The sequence below is a fragment of the Otolemur garnettii genome, unplaced genomic scaffold, assembly GCF_000181295.1.
Source record: "Otolemur garnettii isolate 467f Iridium unplaced genomic scaffold, OtoGar3 scaffold00010, whole genome shotgun sequence".
Lineage (NCBI taxonomy): Eukaryota > Metazoa > Chordata > Mammalia > Primates > Galagidae > Otolemur > Otolemur garnettii.
The window spans coordinates 9,566,433-9,585,437 of NW_003852405.1; the positions used below are offsets into that span (position 1 = coordinate 9,566,433).

Here is a 19,005-nt window from a genome sequence, read left to right on the forward strand (position 1 = left end):
GCCACGGCACTCTACCCAGGGGGACAGCTTGAGGCTCTGTCTCAAAAAAAAAAAAAAAAAAACCTGGCTAGGTACAGAGGCTTATACCTGTGATCCCAGCATTTTGGAAGGCTGAGGCAGGAGGATTACTTAAGGTCAGGAGTTCAAGATCAGCCTGTGCAGCATAGCAAGACTCTCTCTCTCTCTCTTTTATTTTTTTTTTTTTGAGACTGTGTCTCACTATGTAGCCCCTGGTAGAGTGCCATGGCCTCACAGCTCACAGCAACCTTAAACTCTTGGGCTTACGCGATTCTCCTGCCTCAGCCTCCCAAGTACAGGCACCTACCACAATGCCCGGCTATTTTTTTTTTGTTGCATTTGTCATTGTTGTTTAGCTGGCCCAGGCCGAGTTTGAACCCACCAGCCTCAGTGTGTGGCTGGTGCTGTAACCACTGTGCAATGGGCACCAAGCCAAGACTCCATCTCTTTAAAAATATTTAAAAATTTGTCAGGATCAAGTGGCTTGCACTTGTAATCCCAGCTACAAGTGAGGTTGAGGCAGGATCACTTGAGCCCTGGAGTGTCAGCCTAAGTGACAGAGTGAGACTGTATGTCTGTCAAAAAAAAAAAAAAAAAAGATGAAAAACCCGAGGGACAGGTAATTTGTCAAAGATCATACCACTAATAAATGTGGAACTGGCATGTGCAGCTCAGCAATCTCACTCAATATGCATTACCTTTGTCCCTTTATATATAAAGCTACTCTTATGGAACTGATTGTGTTTATACTGTACAATTATGATAAACTTGACTCCAGAGTACTTAGAAATCCTATCCATTTCTTTTTTTAACAGTTGTCAGGAATTATGACTTAGTTCTAAACTCAGTTTCACCTAGTACATGCATCTAGTGCTGAAGAAAATTATCCAAACGCCTGCTAAACATGGCAAGGCAGACTTCATTCTAGAGGGGCCGTGTGATAGGCATTAGACGTGCTGCAGGGGGGTCTTACGGTGGGGGAGAGAGACTGGACTCGATTCCCATTCCAACAAGGACAAGTGGGGATTTATAACCAAAGGGCAGCGTGGGGGGTAGGGATGGAAAATTACTAAAAGGAAACAAAGAACAAAAGGTTTTTGGCTAAAATGACTTGATAGGATTATTGCTAAAAGAGGAGCAAGCGCCAAGGGAGGGGAGTTTTCTCTAAACAGACATGGCAGGATTCTTGCTCAAACTGGATTTGAGGACTCAGAAAAGCCTGCCTGAAGTTTTCTCACCAGTTAAGGACCATTCAATTTCAGCAGCGTCCAGCTGTCTCTGCACGAGAGTAATGAATGTGTATTCTTGTGTCTACTGCCTGTACGTTTTGGGCTTTATGACTATATTGTGGTCAGGTGGGAGGATTATCTGTTAATAAAAAGTAATTTCCAAAAGTTAAGTTATACACACTTCTATGGTTATTAAGATTAGGCCTAGGGGCAGCACCTGTGGCTCAAAGGAATAGGGCTCTGGTTCCATATGTTGGGAGGTGGTGGGTTCAAACCTAGCCCCAGCCAAAAAACTGCAAAAAAAAAAAAAAAAAAAAAAAAAGATTAGGCCTAGAATTTGTGGTGTTTTCTGACAACCTTGAGATAAATATAGAAGTTAAGATATTTTGGGAAGGGGAAATTATGAACTCTCTTTTGCTACAATTAGAACAAAATCAGTTTTAGAAACTTTATATGGAGTCTGTGAAAATGCCTTTCTCTTGATCTTAAAACAATTTCATTCCAAGGTAGATGGATCTTCTGAGCTCAGGAGTTTGAGAACAGCCTGAGAAAGACTGAGACTCCATCTTTAAAAAATAGCCAGGTGTTGTGGCGGGTGCCTATAGTCCCAGCTACTTGGAGGCTGAGGCAAGAAGATCACTTGTGCCCAAGAGTTTGAGGTTGCTTTGTGACGATGCCATGGCACTCAACCCCAGAGCATAGAGTGAGACTCTGTCTCAAAAAAAAAAATAAAAAAATCATCATAAAAGCAACTTGTATCATTATAAAGCTTGGTTTATAGCTAAAATTAAGTCCAAGCCACTTTAAAAGTAATCTATCTAGGCTGGGTATGGTGGCCATGCCTGTAATTCTAGCACTTTAGGAGACATAGGGAAAATTGCTTGAGGCCAGAATATTGAGACCAGCCTGGACAACATAGCAATATCCCATCTCAAAAATAAAAAAATTAAAAAGTTAGCTAAGTTTGTGGCACACACCTACAGTCACACACCCTCCCTACTTGGGAGGCTGAGTTGGAAAGAACTCTTGAGCCCAAGAGTTCAAGGTTACAGTGAGCTGTGGTCACACCACTGTACCCAGCAGTGAGACCCTGACTCTAAAATAAATAAATAAGTAAATAATCTAAACTAGGCAGAATTTGGCTTAAAACCTGTGGTATTACTAAAGAAATGGTTGAATAAATGAACACCCATAACTGATGCCCGATGGTCAGAATCTGACAGACCTGTAAGAGTGAGGCAGAGAGGCTGGCTGCCAGACCAAAGGCTCATTGGAAAACTCCAGAATTTAAACTGACCAGACATAACTCAAAGAAAAGAAATGTCCTATCTTTTTTGTTTTGCTTTGAAGAACAGTGCTTTTCAAACTTGCCTGTGTAGAAATCACATAGGGATCTTGTTAAAATACAGATTCTGCATTAGTAAGTCTGGGGTAAGACCAAGGGTTTGCATGTCTAATAAGCTCCCAGAAAAGATAATGCTGCTGGTTTGCAAATGATACTCAGCAACAAGGGAGCAGACAGAAGCAGCAGCAGATGTGAAGTCTGCCCACAGGCGGGGGGTGAAAAGGGTAAGAATGGAACCTGTACTACTTCTCTCAGCTAAAAGCAGCTAAACTCTGTAGTCCCAGATACCAGGGAAGCTAAGATGGGAGGATCACTTGAGTCCAGGAGTTCAAGGCCAGCTTAGGCAACGTTTTTTAAAAAGTGGCTAAAGCTTTAGCTTAAAAACAAACGAACAAACAACAACAACAAAAAAGAACCTATAAGTTAAAACAAAAATTGTCCTGTCTTCCTTTTCGTGCCAAGCTGCCTTAAAGATATCAAACACTTAAGAAAGAATTGTGTTGACAGCATCTGGTAAAGGCTTCATTCTATGATAAAAGGCTTTAAAGGAGTTTGAAAATTTCTATTCAAGACATGAAAGAACATTAAGCTTAAAATAAGCAGTGGAAGAATGACAGACTATCAGAGCTGGAAGAGACCTATGTGTTATTTAATTATAACCCCACATTTTATAGACAAAGTTCACAGAGGTGAGGCATCTTGCTAAAGCAACCAAAAGATTAATTAGTACATTCTGGACATAGACAATAGAAATTAAGAGTCTGGCCAGGCACAGTGGTACATGCCAGTAATCCCAGCTACTCAGGATGCTGAGGCAGGAGGACTGCTTGTGCCCAGGAGTTTAAAATCAAAATTAGCCTTGGTGACACAGCAAGAAAGATTCCATCTCAAACAAACAAACAAACAACAAAAAAAGAAAGAAAGAAGGAAAAAAAGAGAGAGAAAAAGACATAAAGAGAAATACAGAGCCATTATTTAGATGCAAATAGATTTGCCTAATAACAGAGCCATTATTGAGATGCAAATAGATTTGCCTAATAATAGTTAGCCCGAGTATAAACCCATTAGGAACAAAGCTTTTTGTATCCTAATTGGTACGTGATTAATTCTTTAACTTAAGTCAAAGGTTAAGGTACAAGCTACCTAATTATAATTGTTACCAGATATTGCTCTAAACTTCATTCCTTTCTTAGTAACAAGTCATTAATAACCATTATGCCCACTGTTTGGCTAGTTCTATTTTTATAAAAAGTGATGTAACTGAGTAGCTGACATATATTTTTTTCTCAGCCATGTCTATGGGAAGCTTAGCTGTTCAGATCAGGAGGCTATATACAGCCCCCTGCCATAGGACACTTGCTAGCAGATTAGTTAAATTTCAAGCAAGTGACAGATTAAAATACATAGATACTATAGAAGTATTTTGCAAACCCAAATAGGAGCTTCCATGCCCTCCCCAGGGTGCCACCCTCCAGGAACTTCCACGTGTTCAGCTATGTAGAAGGTCCTTCTTGTCTTGTTCTTGCATGAAAAATTTTCTAAGACATAGAGAATTTTTTGTAACCCTTTGCTAGTCATTTTCATAGTTGATATTGTTATATCTGTTTGCAACAAAATAAAAATCAATAGAAATGTGCTCCCGAATAACCAAGATTTTATACTTTTTCATATCTAATAAATGAAGTCTGGATAAAATTAGCAGGTAGTAAGAGGCAATTTAACTTCGAACTGTATTCTTTGCAAGCCATTAAAAAATGTATTAAGTATCCCTGGATTACTCACAGGAAAACACAAATCAAACTCACAATCAGATAGAATTTATACCCACTAGATGGCAATAATGAAAAAGACCAAAGCAAATAATGGTAAGGATATGGAGAAATCAGATAGTCTACTGGTGGGGATGCAAAATGGTGCAATCAAGTGGGAAATGGGCCATTCCTTAAAGATGTTAAACGTGGAGTTACCGTATTACCCAGCAATTCTACTCCAAAGAATATGTACAATGAAAATACCTTCACACAAAAACTTGTACACAAAAGTTCACAGCAGTATTATTCGTAATAGCCCCAAAGTGGAATTAACCCAAGTGTCCATGAACTAATGAATAAATAAAATGTGGGAGATCCCTACAGTGATGTCATTCTGCCCAAAAAAGAAAGTCCTGAGACATGTGACAGCCTGGATGACCTTTGAATTAAACTATGCTATGTGAAGGAAGCCAGACACTAATGACCACATATTTGCCTGATCCTGTTTATAAGAAATGTTCAGAATAGGCAAATCCATAGACAAAAAAGCAGATCAGTGATTGCCAGGTGGTGTGGGGGCAGGGAAAGGGAGTGACTGCTAATTGGTATAAGTTTCTTTTTTGAGTGATGAAACATTTTAGAATTAAATACTGGTAATGACTGTACAACTCTAGGAATATACCAAAACTCACTGATTTGTATATTTTATAAGGATGAATTGTATAGTATGCAAATTACATCTCAATAAGGCTTTTATTAGTAAAATCTATGGAAAGTTACTAATATTTATAATTTTTTTTTTTTTTTTAAGAGACAGTCTCAATTTATTGCCCTTGGTAGAGTGCTGTGGGGTCACAGCTCACAGCCACCTCCAACTCCTGGGCTTAGATGATTCTTCTGCCTCAGCCTCCCAAGTAGGTGGGACTACAGGTGCACGCCACAACGCCCAGCTATTTTTTGTTGCAGTTTGGCCGGGGCCGGGTTTGAACCTGCCACCCTCGGTATATGGGGCTGGCACCCTATTCACTGAGCCAAAGGCGCCACCCAATATTTATAATTCTTGCAGAATAAATTACTTACCAATTTCTAGAAACCACAAATGGTGGTTTTAGATAAAAAGAAAATGGTTCTTTTTTATGTAAAAGTGAGTTAAAAATGTCATTATTTACAAAGTAAAAAGATTTCTGGGTCTCCTAGGCTAGTGCGGATCTGGGAGGAACGAGTAAGCTTAACTAAGCTAAAAGAGAAGGTCACCAGGGAAGATGGAAGAGTCATTCTGAAGATAGAAAAAGAGGAATGGAAGGTAAGCTCTTGATAGAAGTAATATTTGATTTTCTGCATTTTGCATTTTGTGGGACAGCTGAGGAAATGACTCTGAAACTGTATAATAATCAAGACTGGAATAGTTAGAAATTCTAATTTTAATAATACACCAAGTGAATTGGAGCAACATGAGCAACTGAAAATAAATATAACTTCATAGTTTTACAAAAGTTCAATTTGCTTCAACCCTCACTAAACTTAAATAATCTGTGGCATTTCTCCCATTAATCTCAATAGGTAATTTTCTATTGAACATAAAAATCGATGACCAGGTTCCTAATGAAAATCATATAGCCCTTCCAAAGAAATGCTGAGGTAGAACTTCACAGAAGGGAGATGAATGTCAATGTTCTTGTTAGGGCTACCACCTGATTCATTCTCCTCCTCTTTCTCCCTTTGTACACACAGACACACAGACTCACAATTGCTTAATTACATTAGGCATTCTCTAATTTTTACAAGGGTTTCTAGTCCTTGGGTCAGTGTTTGTTTTCATGCTTATGGATATATGTAGCTATGGAGTTAGCGCCTTTATTTTCTTTCCTGGCTATTTTAGGCTGAAAGGGGAAAAACACAGAGTTCAGAACAGTTGAATTTCTTAAGATTCCTAAATTTAAAAAATTCTCTTTAAAAATAATTTTATAAAATACTTCAAAACAGAAGTGGAAAAACAGTTTGAATTTTCTTTTCTTTTTTTTTTTTTTTTGAGGCAGAATCTCAAGCTGTTGCCCTGGGTAGAGTGCTGTGGAGTCGCAGCTCACAGCAACCTCAAACTCTTGGGCTTAAGTGATTCTCTTGCCTCAGCCTCCTGACCCGAGTAGCTGGGACTACAGGTACCCACAACACCTGGCTATTTTGTTGTTGTACTTGTCATTGTTGGGCTGGATTTGAACCCACCAGCTCCAATGTATGTAGCTGCTGAGCTACAGGTGCTGAGCCCAGTTTGAATTAATTGACTAAAATGATTCTTTTGGATAGTCTCATTTTCAGTAGCATATATACTTTAGGAAAACCTAATACCATCTAACAGAGTCATTAGGACATAGTGCTATGTGTATGTTCTATTGACCAAGATTATTTTTGTTTATTCTACTATGTTTTTTTTTTTTTTTAATGGAGACAGAGTCTCACTTTGTGACCCTCAGTAGAATACCGTGGAATCATAGCTCACGGTAACCTCCACCAACCCCTGGGTCCTTGGGTTTAAGTGATTCTCTGGCCTCAGCCTCCCAAGTAGCTGGGATTACAGGCGCCTGCCAGAATGCCCGGCAATTTTTGGTAGAGACGGGATCTCACTCTGGCTCACTCTGCCTCATGCTGGTCTTCCACTGGTCTCGGACTCGGCTGAGATCAGGCGATCCACCCGCCTCGGCCTCCCACAGTGCTGGGACAACAGGCGTGAACCACCACTCCCGGATGAGTGGGGTTTTTAAGTTGAGCCCAAAACCCAACAAAACAAAACAACCTAACATCTTAAAACTTGGAACATAAGGTACTCAGAAAGGTAACCCATTAAGGAAAACATATCCTAAAGTGCTTTTACAAGCAAATATCAAATTTCAGTGTGGCATGATACTAAAATCATCTAAGTAATATAGTGACTGACATTTCTTGTACTTGAGTTTAGACCCTCCCTTCTTCTCTACTGAAACTGAATCAGCTACAAGAATGGCAACTCCATAGAACTGGTTTGCTGAAAATTCCTGAATTCATTGGAAGATTCCAGAACCTCATTGTGTTAGATTTATCTCGAAACACAATTTCAGAGATACCTCGAGGAATTGGTAAGGAAGATTGCCTGTATTCTCGAGCCATTTTTTCCCACCTGCAGATGCGCTTTTTATTGAATTTTTTTTTTGATACATGGAATAAATATCTCTTTATAGGCCCTCAAGTCTTGAGAATATTTTAAACATGTAATCTAAATTGAAGTTTCCAGGAGATCCAAGCTTCTGGATTTAAAATGAGATTTTAAATTGAGGTGATTCAAAATGAGATTTCATTGTGAGAAGAGCCTCTTTGGAAATACTCTATAGATTCTGGAAACAATATTTCTAATTCCGGTATTCTTAGAACAGAGTGAAGGTAGGAAAGAAAAAAATAAAAAGTTTCCTCAAATGGGGAAAAAGATTCCCAAATGGAAAATTGCCCTAGATGATATGAATGAACATGTTTGTTTTGTTTTTGCCAATAACACTGACAAACCTGTCCCTTGTTTAAAAAAGAGGCAGGACACAGATGGGGAAAAAAGAAGAAATTAAGAACTATGAATTTGCCAATACAAAACTGGCAAGGAAGTTATGCTGTAACTTTTGATAATTGGAAACTTTATTTTATATCCATCTCCTCTCTAGTGTATATCTTTTTTTGTAGGACTGCTAACTAAACTTCAGGAACTGATTCTTAGCTACAACAAAATCAAGACTGTCCCCAAGGAACTAAGCCACTGTGCCAGCCTGGAGAAACTGGAACTGGCAGTTAACAGAGATATATGTGATCTTCCACAAGAGGTTGGGAAGACATAAATGCCTACATGTTATTGTCCATCTGCTAATAGTTTATTTCTCAATTGTGTCATTATTAACAATAAACATACATAGGAAATTCTATCCATTTTATTTTGGGAAAAAATATTTAGTGAAAACCCCTGCCTTTTATTACAGTATAATGTGGAGTTTTTTTTTTTTTTTTTTTTTGAGAAAGAGTCTCACTTTGTCACCCTTGGTAGAGTACCATGGTGTCATAGCTCACAGCAACCTCAAACTCCTGGGCTCAAGTGATTCTCTGGTGTCAGCCTTACAAGTAGTTGGGACTACAGGTGTCTGCCACGGTGCCCAGCTATTTTCAGAGATGGGGTTTCGCTCTTGCTCAGGCTGGTCCTGAACCGGTGAGCTCAGGCAATCCACCAGCCTAAGCCTCCCACAGTGCTAGGATTATAGGTGTGAGCGACCTTACCTGGCCCATAATGTAGAATGTAGAATTTTAATTAGAGGAATATTAGAGGCCTGGCTCATGCCGGCATCCCAGCACTTTGGGAGATCAAGGTGGGAGAAAGATCCATTTAGTGTAAAAGATCCTTCTATTATTATTCACAGTGCTGATCTTATCTGTTGACTAGACTGATCTCCTTGAATGCCAGACAGTTTAATTTATATTCTTAGAATTGAGAGCAGAGCCTAGGTTAGCATAGTAAATGCTTTCTGAATGAATAAATGATTATCATAAAGCATAGACAGTCTGGTGATAGAAAAACTCTTTTGTTTACTAGTTTGTTTTTTTTTTTGAGACAGAGTCTCAAGCTGTCCCCCTGGGTAGAGTGCTGTGGCATCACAGCTCACAGCAACCTCCAACTCCTGGGCTCAAGCGAGTCTCCTGCCTCAGCCTCCCAAGTAGCTGGGACCACAGGTGCTTGCCACAGCGCCCGGCTATTTTTTGGTTGCAGTCATCATTGTTGTTTTGGCGGGCCAGGGCTGGATTCCAACCTACCACCTTAGGTGTACGTGGCTGGCGCCTTAGCCACTTGAGCCACAGGCGCCAAGCCAAAAACATAAAATCTTATATAAAATGTGTTTCTTGCTAGCTTCCTATAGTCTATCAAATAAAAGTAAGGCTATACAATTGGAATGCCATCAAACTTTGATTTGTTATGAATGTTTTGTAGTTAGTCAAATAAAATTGATCATATAAAAGATAAGATGTTTGTGTAACTTTTCAAACATATTTAATCCTTTTAGAATCAGCAAAGGAAATTTCTATGGTGCTTTTCCTTTGAAAGAATGATTTTACAAGACAAAAGAAAAATAATAAAAATAAATACAAGAGAAAGACTATTCCCTTCTCTCACTTTACCTTGATGAGTATGTCAGACTTTTTTTCTGAACCAGTTAGTACTACCAATCACTGTTGCTTTTGCAAATAAAACAGTGTGTACATTATATAGTTCATCTTATAGTTCCACTTAATGAAAGATAGGGTGTCCATAAAGTTTGTGCGCAATTTAAAATTTATAGCTATTTATAATCGCACACCAACTTTATGGACCCCTGTATATATCCTTGCATACAATAAAAACGATCACATAAACAATTTCTTGCACTTAAAAGAGGGCAAATATTTTATTTCCAATTTATGTGATTTTATTTCTAGTACTGCCTTTGTCACTATAAAGCTATGTGAATTTGTGCATGTCTATTAACCAGTCTTCACCTGAAAGTGTATACTAAACTAATACTGAATTGGGATTTTGAGCCCAGGATTAATTCCAAATGTGTGGCCTCTAAGTAGCTATGTGGATACACCACTTTATGTAACTAGGTCTCAGTTCTCACATATGCAAAATTAGGACTGTTTTGCGATAATAGCTTTATTATCTTTTCAATCTTCTAAAATCAAAATTACTGAGAAACCAGCAATTGGAGACTTATCCCTCAATTATTACATTGCACATATGGTATACACAAGAGCATATCCCATACACTAATGTAAAAATGATCTTTTTATACTTTATTCTGAACCATTTGAAAATTCTGAAAGTCTAACAGCAGATTTTGAAAAAGTGCTTTATTCATAGCTTGACTTCTGAAGCTGGAGAAACAGCACCATCTACTAGAAGGAAAGCTCCTGCTTTTCTGCACTACCTACAAAGCGCTGTATTGATGCACTTTGAGGCGGTAGAAATGTTATAGTAAGAATCTGAACACGCCCTGAGACAGAAAGAAAACATGGAACCTTCCTAACTAAACGGAGTTTTTAAAATAAGTTAACTAAATTCTCACAACTTGAAACTCTCACTAGGATGTTATGTTAAAAGAGGGAAGAAATTTTGTGACTATAGATCCATAAAAACTTGAATTCACATTGTGGCTTTATCATTTCCAGTTACATGACTGGTCTGAGCCATCATATCCACACAATGAAAATAATGACAGTGACCTTACGTGGTGGGTAACCAGAATTATCCACTAATTTAAGGTATAATTGTGGACAGTTCATGTACACATAGCATTCTCAGACTGGGGGTGGGAAACACAGGTAATAAAATAGATATTGTAAAATGAACAAGTTAGAGCTATAAGCATCAACATGAACACACTTAAAAACTGATCTTGAGAGAAAAAAGCAAGTTAAACATAAGTATGGTATAATAATCCTTAAATTTAAAAAACATAAAATACTAAATTTTATGAAAGCATATGTATACTAGTAATATATACATAAATACAGGCTGGGCAGGGTGGCGTATCACTGTAATCCTGGCACTTTGGGAGGCTGAGGTGAGAGGATCACTTGAGGCCATGAGTTCAAGACCAGCCTGAACAAAATGAGACTCAATTTCTATGAGAAAAAAAAATTAGCCAGGCCTAGTGGCATGTGCCTTTAGTCCTAGCTCCTTGGGAGGCTAAAGCAGGAGGATCACTCTGGCCCAGGAGTTTGAGATTGCTGTGAGCTATAACACCATTGCGCTCTAGCCTGGGCAGCTTACTATTACATATAATAATAAAAATATAAAAAAACACACATGGCTCGGCGCCTATAGCTCAACCGGCTAAGGCACCAGCCACGTACATCTAAGGTGGCGGGTTCAAATCCCCAGCCCAGACCCGCCAAACAATGACAGCTGCAACCAAAAAATAGCCGGGCGTTGTGGCGGGCGCCTGTAGTCCCAGCTACTTGGGAGGCGGAGGCAGGAGACTCGCTTGAGCCCAGGAGTTGGAGGTTGCTGTGAGCTGTAATGCCACGGCACTCTACCCAGGGGGACGGCTTGAGGCTCTGTCTCAAAAGAAAAAAAAAAAAAAACACACATGGCAATGATAGTTATCAAATTCAGAACAGGCGCTACCCCTGGAGAGGAAGCAAGGAGTCTGTCGTAGGTACACTCATATCAATACATTTTCTTTTTTAAGCTGAGCACACTATTGTTTTATTAATCTTAATAATTTTTGATTGTTTACTGCATCTAAAAATAGAATTATTAAGCTGAAAATTTGATGATTAAGATAATGTATTTAAATTGTCAGGCACAAAGGTTCAATGAAGACTATTATTTTGAAGTCTGAGTTTTCTCATCCAATTTTCAAGTACTAGAAAACATAAGAGGCAGTGCCCGTGACTCAGTGGATAGGGCGCTGGCCACATAGACCCAGGCTGGTGGGTTTGAACCCGGCCCAGGCCAGCTAAACAGCAACGACAACTGCAACAACAAAATATCCAGGTGTTGTGGCAAGTGCCTATAGTCCCAGCTACTTGGGAGGCTGAGGCAAGAGAAAAGCTTAAGCCCAAGAGTTCGAGGTTGCTGTGAGCTGTGATGCCACGGCACTGTACCAAGGTGCCATAGTGAGACTCTGTCTCAAAACAAAACAACCAAAAAAATCTGTAAGAACAGATACTTGCTCTCAGGAAAAAACAAAAACAAAAACTTCTGCCAGGCTGGTTCTATAAACCCTAGAATCTGGTTATTTTGGAACATAAATTTTCTTTGAACAGATGAACTTCTTACTATTTCTCTAGAGGTTATTTAGCTTTTTGTTTGTTTGGTTTTGAAATGAAGGTCTCACTACGTTGCCCAGGCTAGTCTCCAACTCCTGGACTCAAGGGATCCTCCCAGCTTAGCCTCCCAAATTAATTTGGACTGTGTTTTTATTTTAGTTTGTTGTGGACTACTATGACTAAAGCTCAAGTATAGTGTGAACGATCCTTAGGCATTAAGTATCACTTTTACCAGTGTGATTCAAACTTGTAATTTACATTGTGGACATTTATTTTGAAAACCCTTGCTTTCCTCTTCAGCTTGGCAATCTGTTAAAACTTACTCACCTTGATTTGAGTATGAACCACTTTACGACAATCCCTTCTGCTGTGTTGAACATGCCTGCTCTTGAGTGGCTAGACATGGGAAGCAACAGACTTGAACAACTTCCGGATACTATAGAAAGGTAAAATAACTTTTTATGCTACTGACAAATGTCTTGAAACCATTTATGAATAATAAGCAATAACAAGCTCGACAAAGACGATCCCAAGTGTAATCAATCTCACTAGGTCCATTAGGTTTGAAATATGCTATACTTTTTAACAGAATATTTTCATTTATTCAAAGTAAGAAAGAGGATTGTGGGAGAGGAAAAATGGCTATCTGACTTTAAGAAATTAACAAGAATATGCCCCAATTAACAACATTGATTAGCACATGCCAGGTACTTCTATGAGCTTTACAAACAAATGAAGAAACTAACACACAGAGATGCTGCTAACTTGTTGCCCAGGGCCACCATTAGTTAAGTGGCCAAGCTAGGATTTGAACCCTGGCAGCCTGGCCCCAGAATCCATGCTGTTAACCATTATGCATACTGCCTTCCCCTAAACAGGAATATGCATATATTAATAATTTGCTTTTTCTCTTAAGACTCCAACATAGATTAGATAACATTTGCAGCAAGTCTTTCAGAAATCCTATGAGACTAGTGAAGAGTTCTAGAATACACTTGATTTCATTTCTACCACAATGTGATATGAGAGGAGAGATTAACTCCCTGATCCAGTTTCCCTAATCATCAGGTAATGTGAAGCCAGTTAATTCAGTAATTACACTGGTTAAAGGAGATGTAAAAGATGCTGTTTTTTCAATTTTTTAACATAATAAGAACCAAGGTTTTCATATTATGTGTGATTAATTGCAGAAACCTAATTTTTCAGAATGCAAAGTCTACATACATTATGGCTGCAGCGGAATGAAATCACATGCTTGCCAGAGACAATTAGCAAAATGAATAATCTGGGTACCCTTGTTCTCAGCAACAATAAACTGCAAGATATTCCAGTATGTATGGAAGAAATGGTAAACCTGAGGTAAGGAGTTGTAGATACAAAACTGACATGTTTCTTTTTGGCCACAGAACAAAGTAATGCTGAGATTGTTATTAATAAATTTGCATTCTCATTTATATGAATGGGTACATTTAAAAAACCTTTTTCTATGGTGAAATTCTGCAACTGGATGAACAGACTTCATGTAATAGGGGTATGAATTATTCTAGAAACTTTGAAACTAAGGCAGCACTGGACTATATCAACTTTAAGAAATGTGACATTTTTGGCTTGGCACCTGTGCTCAGTGGTTAGGGCGCTGGCCACATGCACCAGGGCTGGTGGGTTCAAACCTGGCCTAAGCCTGCTAAACAACAATGACAACAACAACAACAAAAAATAGCTGGGGTTGTGGAAGGCACCTGTAGTCCCAGCTACTTGGGAGGCTGACACAAGAGAATTGGTTAAGCCCACGAGTTTGATATTGCTCTGAGTGTGACACTATGGCACTGTACCAAGGGCGACACAGTGAGACTGTCTCAAAAAAAAAAAAAGGGGGGCTTGGCATCTGTAGCTCAAGCAGACAGGGCGCTGGCCACGTACACCAGAGCTGAAGGTTCAAATCCAGCCCGGGTCACCAAACAACAACAAAAAAGAAATGTGACATTTTCATGAAAATTATATAGCTAACCTATTTTACAATATGAAAATCAAAAGCATAAAAGTAATTCTTTTCCTTCTAAATAACAACAAATGTACACAAGCAAATGGTACTGATAGAGGGTAGGTACAACTTTTTGCTAATTACTACTGAAACTCTCTGAAGTATTTTTATCTCAAAATTTCATCTCCTGTCATAGTGAATACACACCAAAACACACAACATCCACAAACAAACATTCATTCATTTATTCAATTACTAATAATAAATAGGACGCAGGTCTATAAACTAGCAGAAATTAAGTTCATAGCTTTTTTTTTTTTTTTTTTTTTTTTTGAGACAGAGCCTCAAGCTGTCCCCCTGGGCAGAGTGCCATGGCATTACAGCTCACAGCAACCTCCAATTCCAGGGCTCAAGCGAGTCTCCTGCCTCCGCCTCCCAAGTAGCTGGGACCAAAGGCGCCCGCCACAATGCCCGGCCATTTTTTGGTTGCAGCCGTCATTGTTGCTTGGCGGGTCCGGGCTGGGGATTCGAACCCGCCACCTTAGGTGTACGTGGCTGGCGCCTTAGCCGGCTGAGCTATAGGCGCCGAGCCAAGTTCATAGCTTTAATTGTATATTTAAGACGCATTAAAATTACTCTCAAAATTAAACAAATCATGTTAATCATGCTATGGGTTAATAGTTACTTTTGCAAGCTTTGAAAGGCGTCTAAAGTTAATATTTTTTCCTTTTAGGAAAGAAACTTAAAAGATTCTTCAGATACATCACATCCCCCACCAAGATGTTCAGTTATTGAAACCTGTTAAAAAAAGAACAATTTAGCATATTATCATTGATCTCTTTCTAGAAAAATAAGGGTAGATTTCTATGGCACCTATAAAATACTTTTTTGTGTGTGAACTGTTAGGTTTGTCAACTTCAGAGACAACCCGCTGAAACTGGAAGTAATGCTTCCTCCCAGCGAAAGCACGGATGAAGAGGAGGAACGGGAATTATTTGGCCTTCAGTTTATGCACGTGTACATACAGGAGTCACGGAGAAGGGCAGGTATGTGTGTAGAACAGAGTAAATATTCTTTTTTAGTCAAAGAATGTGAATATAATTAGCTTCTATCTTTCTGTTAATTCCTCATTTCATCTTGCCTTTTCTGTCAGTTTCTTTTCTCTTGGTCAGTATTGTGGGAAGGAAAAAAGGGAAGTGGAGAGAGGTGGTAAAGAGATTCAAAGTCTTTCAAGTGGAGTCAAGAAATAAATTCTTTTGCTAAGCTTCTGCACAACCAATGAAGATGTGATTCTCAAAGCTCCACTACTTCATTCTACCAGCTTGCCACACACATCTGTCAGGGCATGAACTGACCTTCCCTGACACTGCCTCTTTTCCTACAATTCACAAACAGCACAAACAAACCATTTTACCTAGGAATGAAAAATATTAGGAGAACATATGTGTGTGTATATATATATATTTTTAAGAGACAGGGTTTGCTGTTGTCCAAGCTAGAGTGCAGAGGCCATTCACAAGTGCAGTCCTAATGCACTGTATCCTTGAACTCACAGACTCAAGCAAGCCTTCTGCCTCAGCCTCCAGAATAGCTAGGACTCTAGACATGCACCACCACGCCCAGCTAGCAGATTTTAAACCAAGAGTTGAAATGTGACGTTTTGCCATATGGATTTCAGTCTCTGATAATTTTCAACTTTTACAAAAGAAAGCATTCCTGTTAAAAAACAAAGACACAATACTATAATAGAAATCATGGTTTTATAATTCACTAAAATGAGAATAACCTTTTTGCAATGTGCATAACCCTTTTGATTTGAAATGTAGATTTTAGTTCAACTCAGTGTAACAGTTACTTTGAAAAAATTTGAGTATACTCTTAAGTAATGAATTTTTTACCAAGAAAACCTTAGAGGAAGTTGTTTAGGAAATGGTGATTAGATCTATCTTGGCAAGGTCACAGAGGTAGTAGCTTGGAGGACAGTCTGGGAGAAGACAGGTATCAAAAAGTTGTAAGTTTGGGGCCTAGTTTCAGAAAGCAAAGATTTAATACATAAAAGATAAGCAGGAGACAGAACTGAAAACTGAATGAAGAAAAGGGAAGAGTTCAAAATGAATCTCAGTTTTGTCAAAGCAACTAGATGGATGGTGGTGCTAAGATGGTGAAAGCAGCATAGAGGCAGCTTGGTGGGCAGAATCGAGTGGCAAAAGCAGACATCGTGTTAACAGTAAAGTTCATGAACCTGGGGGACATTTAAGAAGCGGTTATTGTGTAGAGCAGTGATTTTCAAGCAGTGTGCCATGAGAGGATCTTAGGTGTGCAGTGAACTTTTTTTTTTTTTTTTTGAGACAGAGCCTCAAGCTGTCCCCCTGGGTAGAGTGCTGTGACATCATAGCTCACAGCAACCTCTAACTCCTGGGCTCAAGCGAGTCTCCTGCTTCAGCCTCCCAGGTAGCTGGGACCACAGGTGCCTGCCACAATGCCTCGTTATTTTTTTTGGTTGCAGCCATCATTGTTGTTTGGGTGGGCCTGGGCTGGATTTGAACCCGCCACCTTAGGTGTATGTGGCTGGTGCCTTAGCCACTTGAGCCACAGGCGCTGAGCCTGCAGTGAACATTTTTAAAGATCATTAATTAAATTATCTTGGAAAGTAGTTCAAAGCACAGTATTTTTTTTTCTTTTCTGAGATAATCTATTTTGTCACCCTTCGCAGAGAGCTGTGGCATCACAGTTCACAGCAACCTCAATGCAAACTGTTGGACTCAAGCAATCCTCTTGCCTCCACCTCCTGAGTAGCTGGGACTACAGGTGCCCACCATAACGCCCAGCTATTTTTAGAGATGGGGTCTTGCCCTAGCTCTGGGTGGTCTCGAACTAATTAGCTCAGGGAATCCACCTGCCTTGGCCTTAGTATATTCTTTTTTTTTTTTACCTTTTTTTTTTTTTTAACTCAACATAATTTAAGTGTGCCACCAAAGTTCAACTATAGGTTCAAGTGTGCTGTGAGATAAGAAAGGTTGAAAAACACTGGTAGATGCATCTAAAGTTCAAGAAGGGGTTTGCTGAAGTTGAAATTCTGCAGGCCAAAAAATAGCTATATGGAGATGCCACACAGTCACTTTCTCACTACATGTGAAGATAAACAAGGTTGGAAAAACAATAATCTTGACACAGGATGGCGTGTTGAAGCACAAGCTTATCTTCCCGTATGGTGGTATTTGGTACCACGGTCAGAAACACATCATTGAGCTAAATGGGTCATAGCACTGTGCCAGTATGGTAGTTCTTAAGTGTGTATGTGTATTTTATGAAACCTAATTGAGACCAGATTAATACGCATTGTAGAGATTTGTGTTTTACAATGTATTGGGTTTATCTTTAATATGGCACTTCTCACCAGGCCCCATGGGACTGCTGTTCAGTTAGTGAACATGAAGTTTTGGGTTTTTCATTAGATCTTTTTTCCATTTTGATGTCAATATAAAGGATGTTTTTACATTAAATCTTATTTCCATGTCAATATTAGATACATTTTTCTATTTTTTTTTCCCCCCAAGGATGAAAGTTTTAATTTTTGGCTATTTTGTATCTAAATACAGTATTAACTTGAGCGATAAAACAAAAACCTGGTAAAATTATGAAGGAGAGACTCCTCAACAATTCAGGGGACAGCGATTATAACGGAATAGTGGCAATTTCCTAGGATTCTGGGGAAAAGCTTCCTCTTCCTGTTTCACATGCTTTGAAAATATAAAAACTGGCTTGGTACCCTGGCTCAAGTGGCTAAGGCACCAGCCACATACACCTAAGTTGGCAAGTTCATATCCAGCCCGGGCCACCAAACAACAATGATGGCTGCAACCAAAAAAATAGCTGGGCATTGTGGCGAGCGCCTGTGGTCCCAGCTACGTGGGAGGCTGAAGCAGGAGACTTGCTTGAGCCCAGGAGTTGAAGATTGCTGTGAGCTGTGATGCCACAGCACTCTACCCAGGGAGATAGTTTGAGGCTCTGTCTCAAAAAAAAAAAAAAAAAAAAGAAAAGAAAATATAAAACCTGTGAAATGTTGCGTATGTACATTTCAGCCGGCTTACTTCTGACTCCCTTTCTAGTCAGCAAATACAAACTACAGGTTGCATTTTCAGTGCATTACTTGTAAAGAAAACAATCCCCCCCCATTTATGTATACCCATTTGCCATTTTTTTTCTTTCTTTTTTTTTTTTAAGACAGTTTTGCTCTGTTGCCTGGGCTAGAGTGCCAAGGCCTCAGCCTGGCTCACAGCAACCTCAAACTCCTAGGCTCAAGCAATCCTCCTGGAAATTTTTGTATTTTTAGTAGAAACAAGTTCTCACTCTTGCTCAGGCTGGTCTCGAACTACTGACCTCAATAGATCCTCCTGCCTTGGCCTCCTACAGTGCTAGAATTACAGGTGTGACCCACTACATCCAGCCTCAATTTGCTCCCATTTTAAGGGAGACAACTAAACATATAAAACTGACCTATTTACCGTTTCTTGGAAATTTTCAGACACCAAAGCTCAGGTTTAGCTTCAGTAGCAAAAAGGTTTTCAAGGTGTCCACCGCTCTTCCATGCATATACTCCCACAAGAGCACAGAGGTCTGTAATGCTGAGAACCTCAGCTAACAAAAAAGTTATTGCAGGGTGGTGCCTGTGGCTCAAAGGAGTAGGGTGCTGGCCCCATATACCGGATGTGGTGGGTTCAAACCTGGCCCCAGCCAAAAACTGCAAAAAAAAAAAAAAGAGAGAAAATTATTGCACCTCTGACTTTCACTGCCTCAAACAACAGGCAGTACCAAAAAAGCATGAAATGAGGACTAAGAGCTATTATGTTGAATCTGGGGCCACGATGTTAG

At 39.3% G+C, this 19,005-nt stretch overlaps 1 protein-coding gene across 2 annotated transcripts in view; it reads left to right on the forward strand.

Annotated features, from left to right (window-relative positions):
* Positions 1–19,005, forward strand: part of LRRC39 (leucine rich repeat containing 39) — a 30,639-nt gene that overhangs the window by 9,808 nt on the left and 1,826 nt on the right. For both annotated transcript variants that reach the window (XM_003784118.3, XM_012801764.1), the window contains 6 exons: positions 5,541–5,646; positions 7,294–7,450; positions 8,040–8,176; positions 12,453–12,598; positions 13,359–13,511; positions 15,040–15,179. In XM_003784118.3, coding sequence (XP_003784166.1) covers positions 5,541–5,646; positions 7,294–7,450; positions 8,040–8,176; positions 12,453–12,598; positions 13,359–13,511; positions 15,040–15,179 — 839 coding nt within the window. The remainder of the gene's footprint in view (positions 1–5,540; positions 5,647–7,293; positions 7,451–8,039; positions 8,177–12,452; positions 12,599–13,358; positions 13,512–15,039; positions 15,180–19,005) is intronic.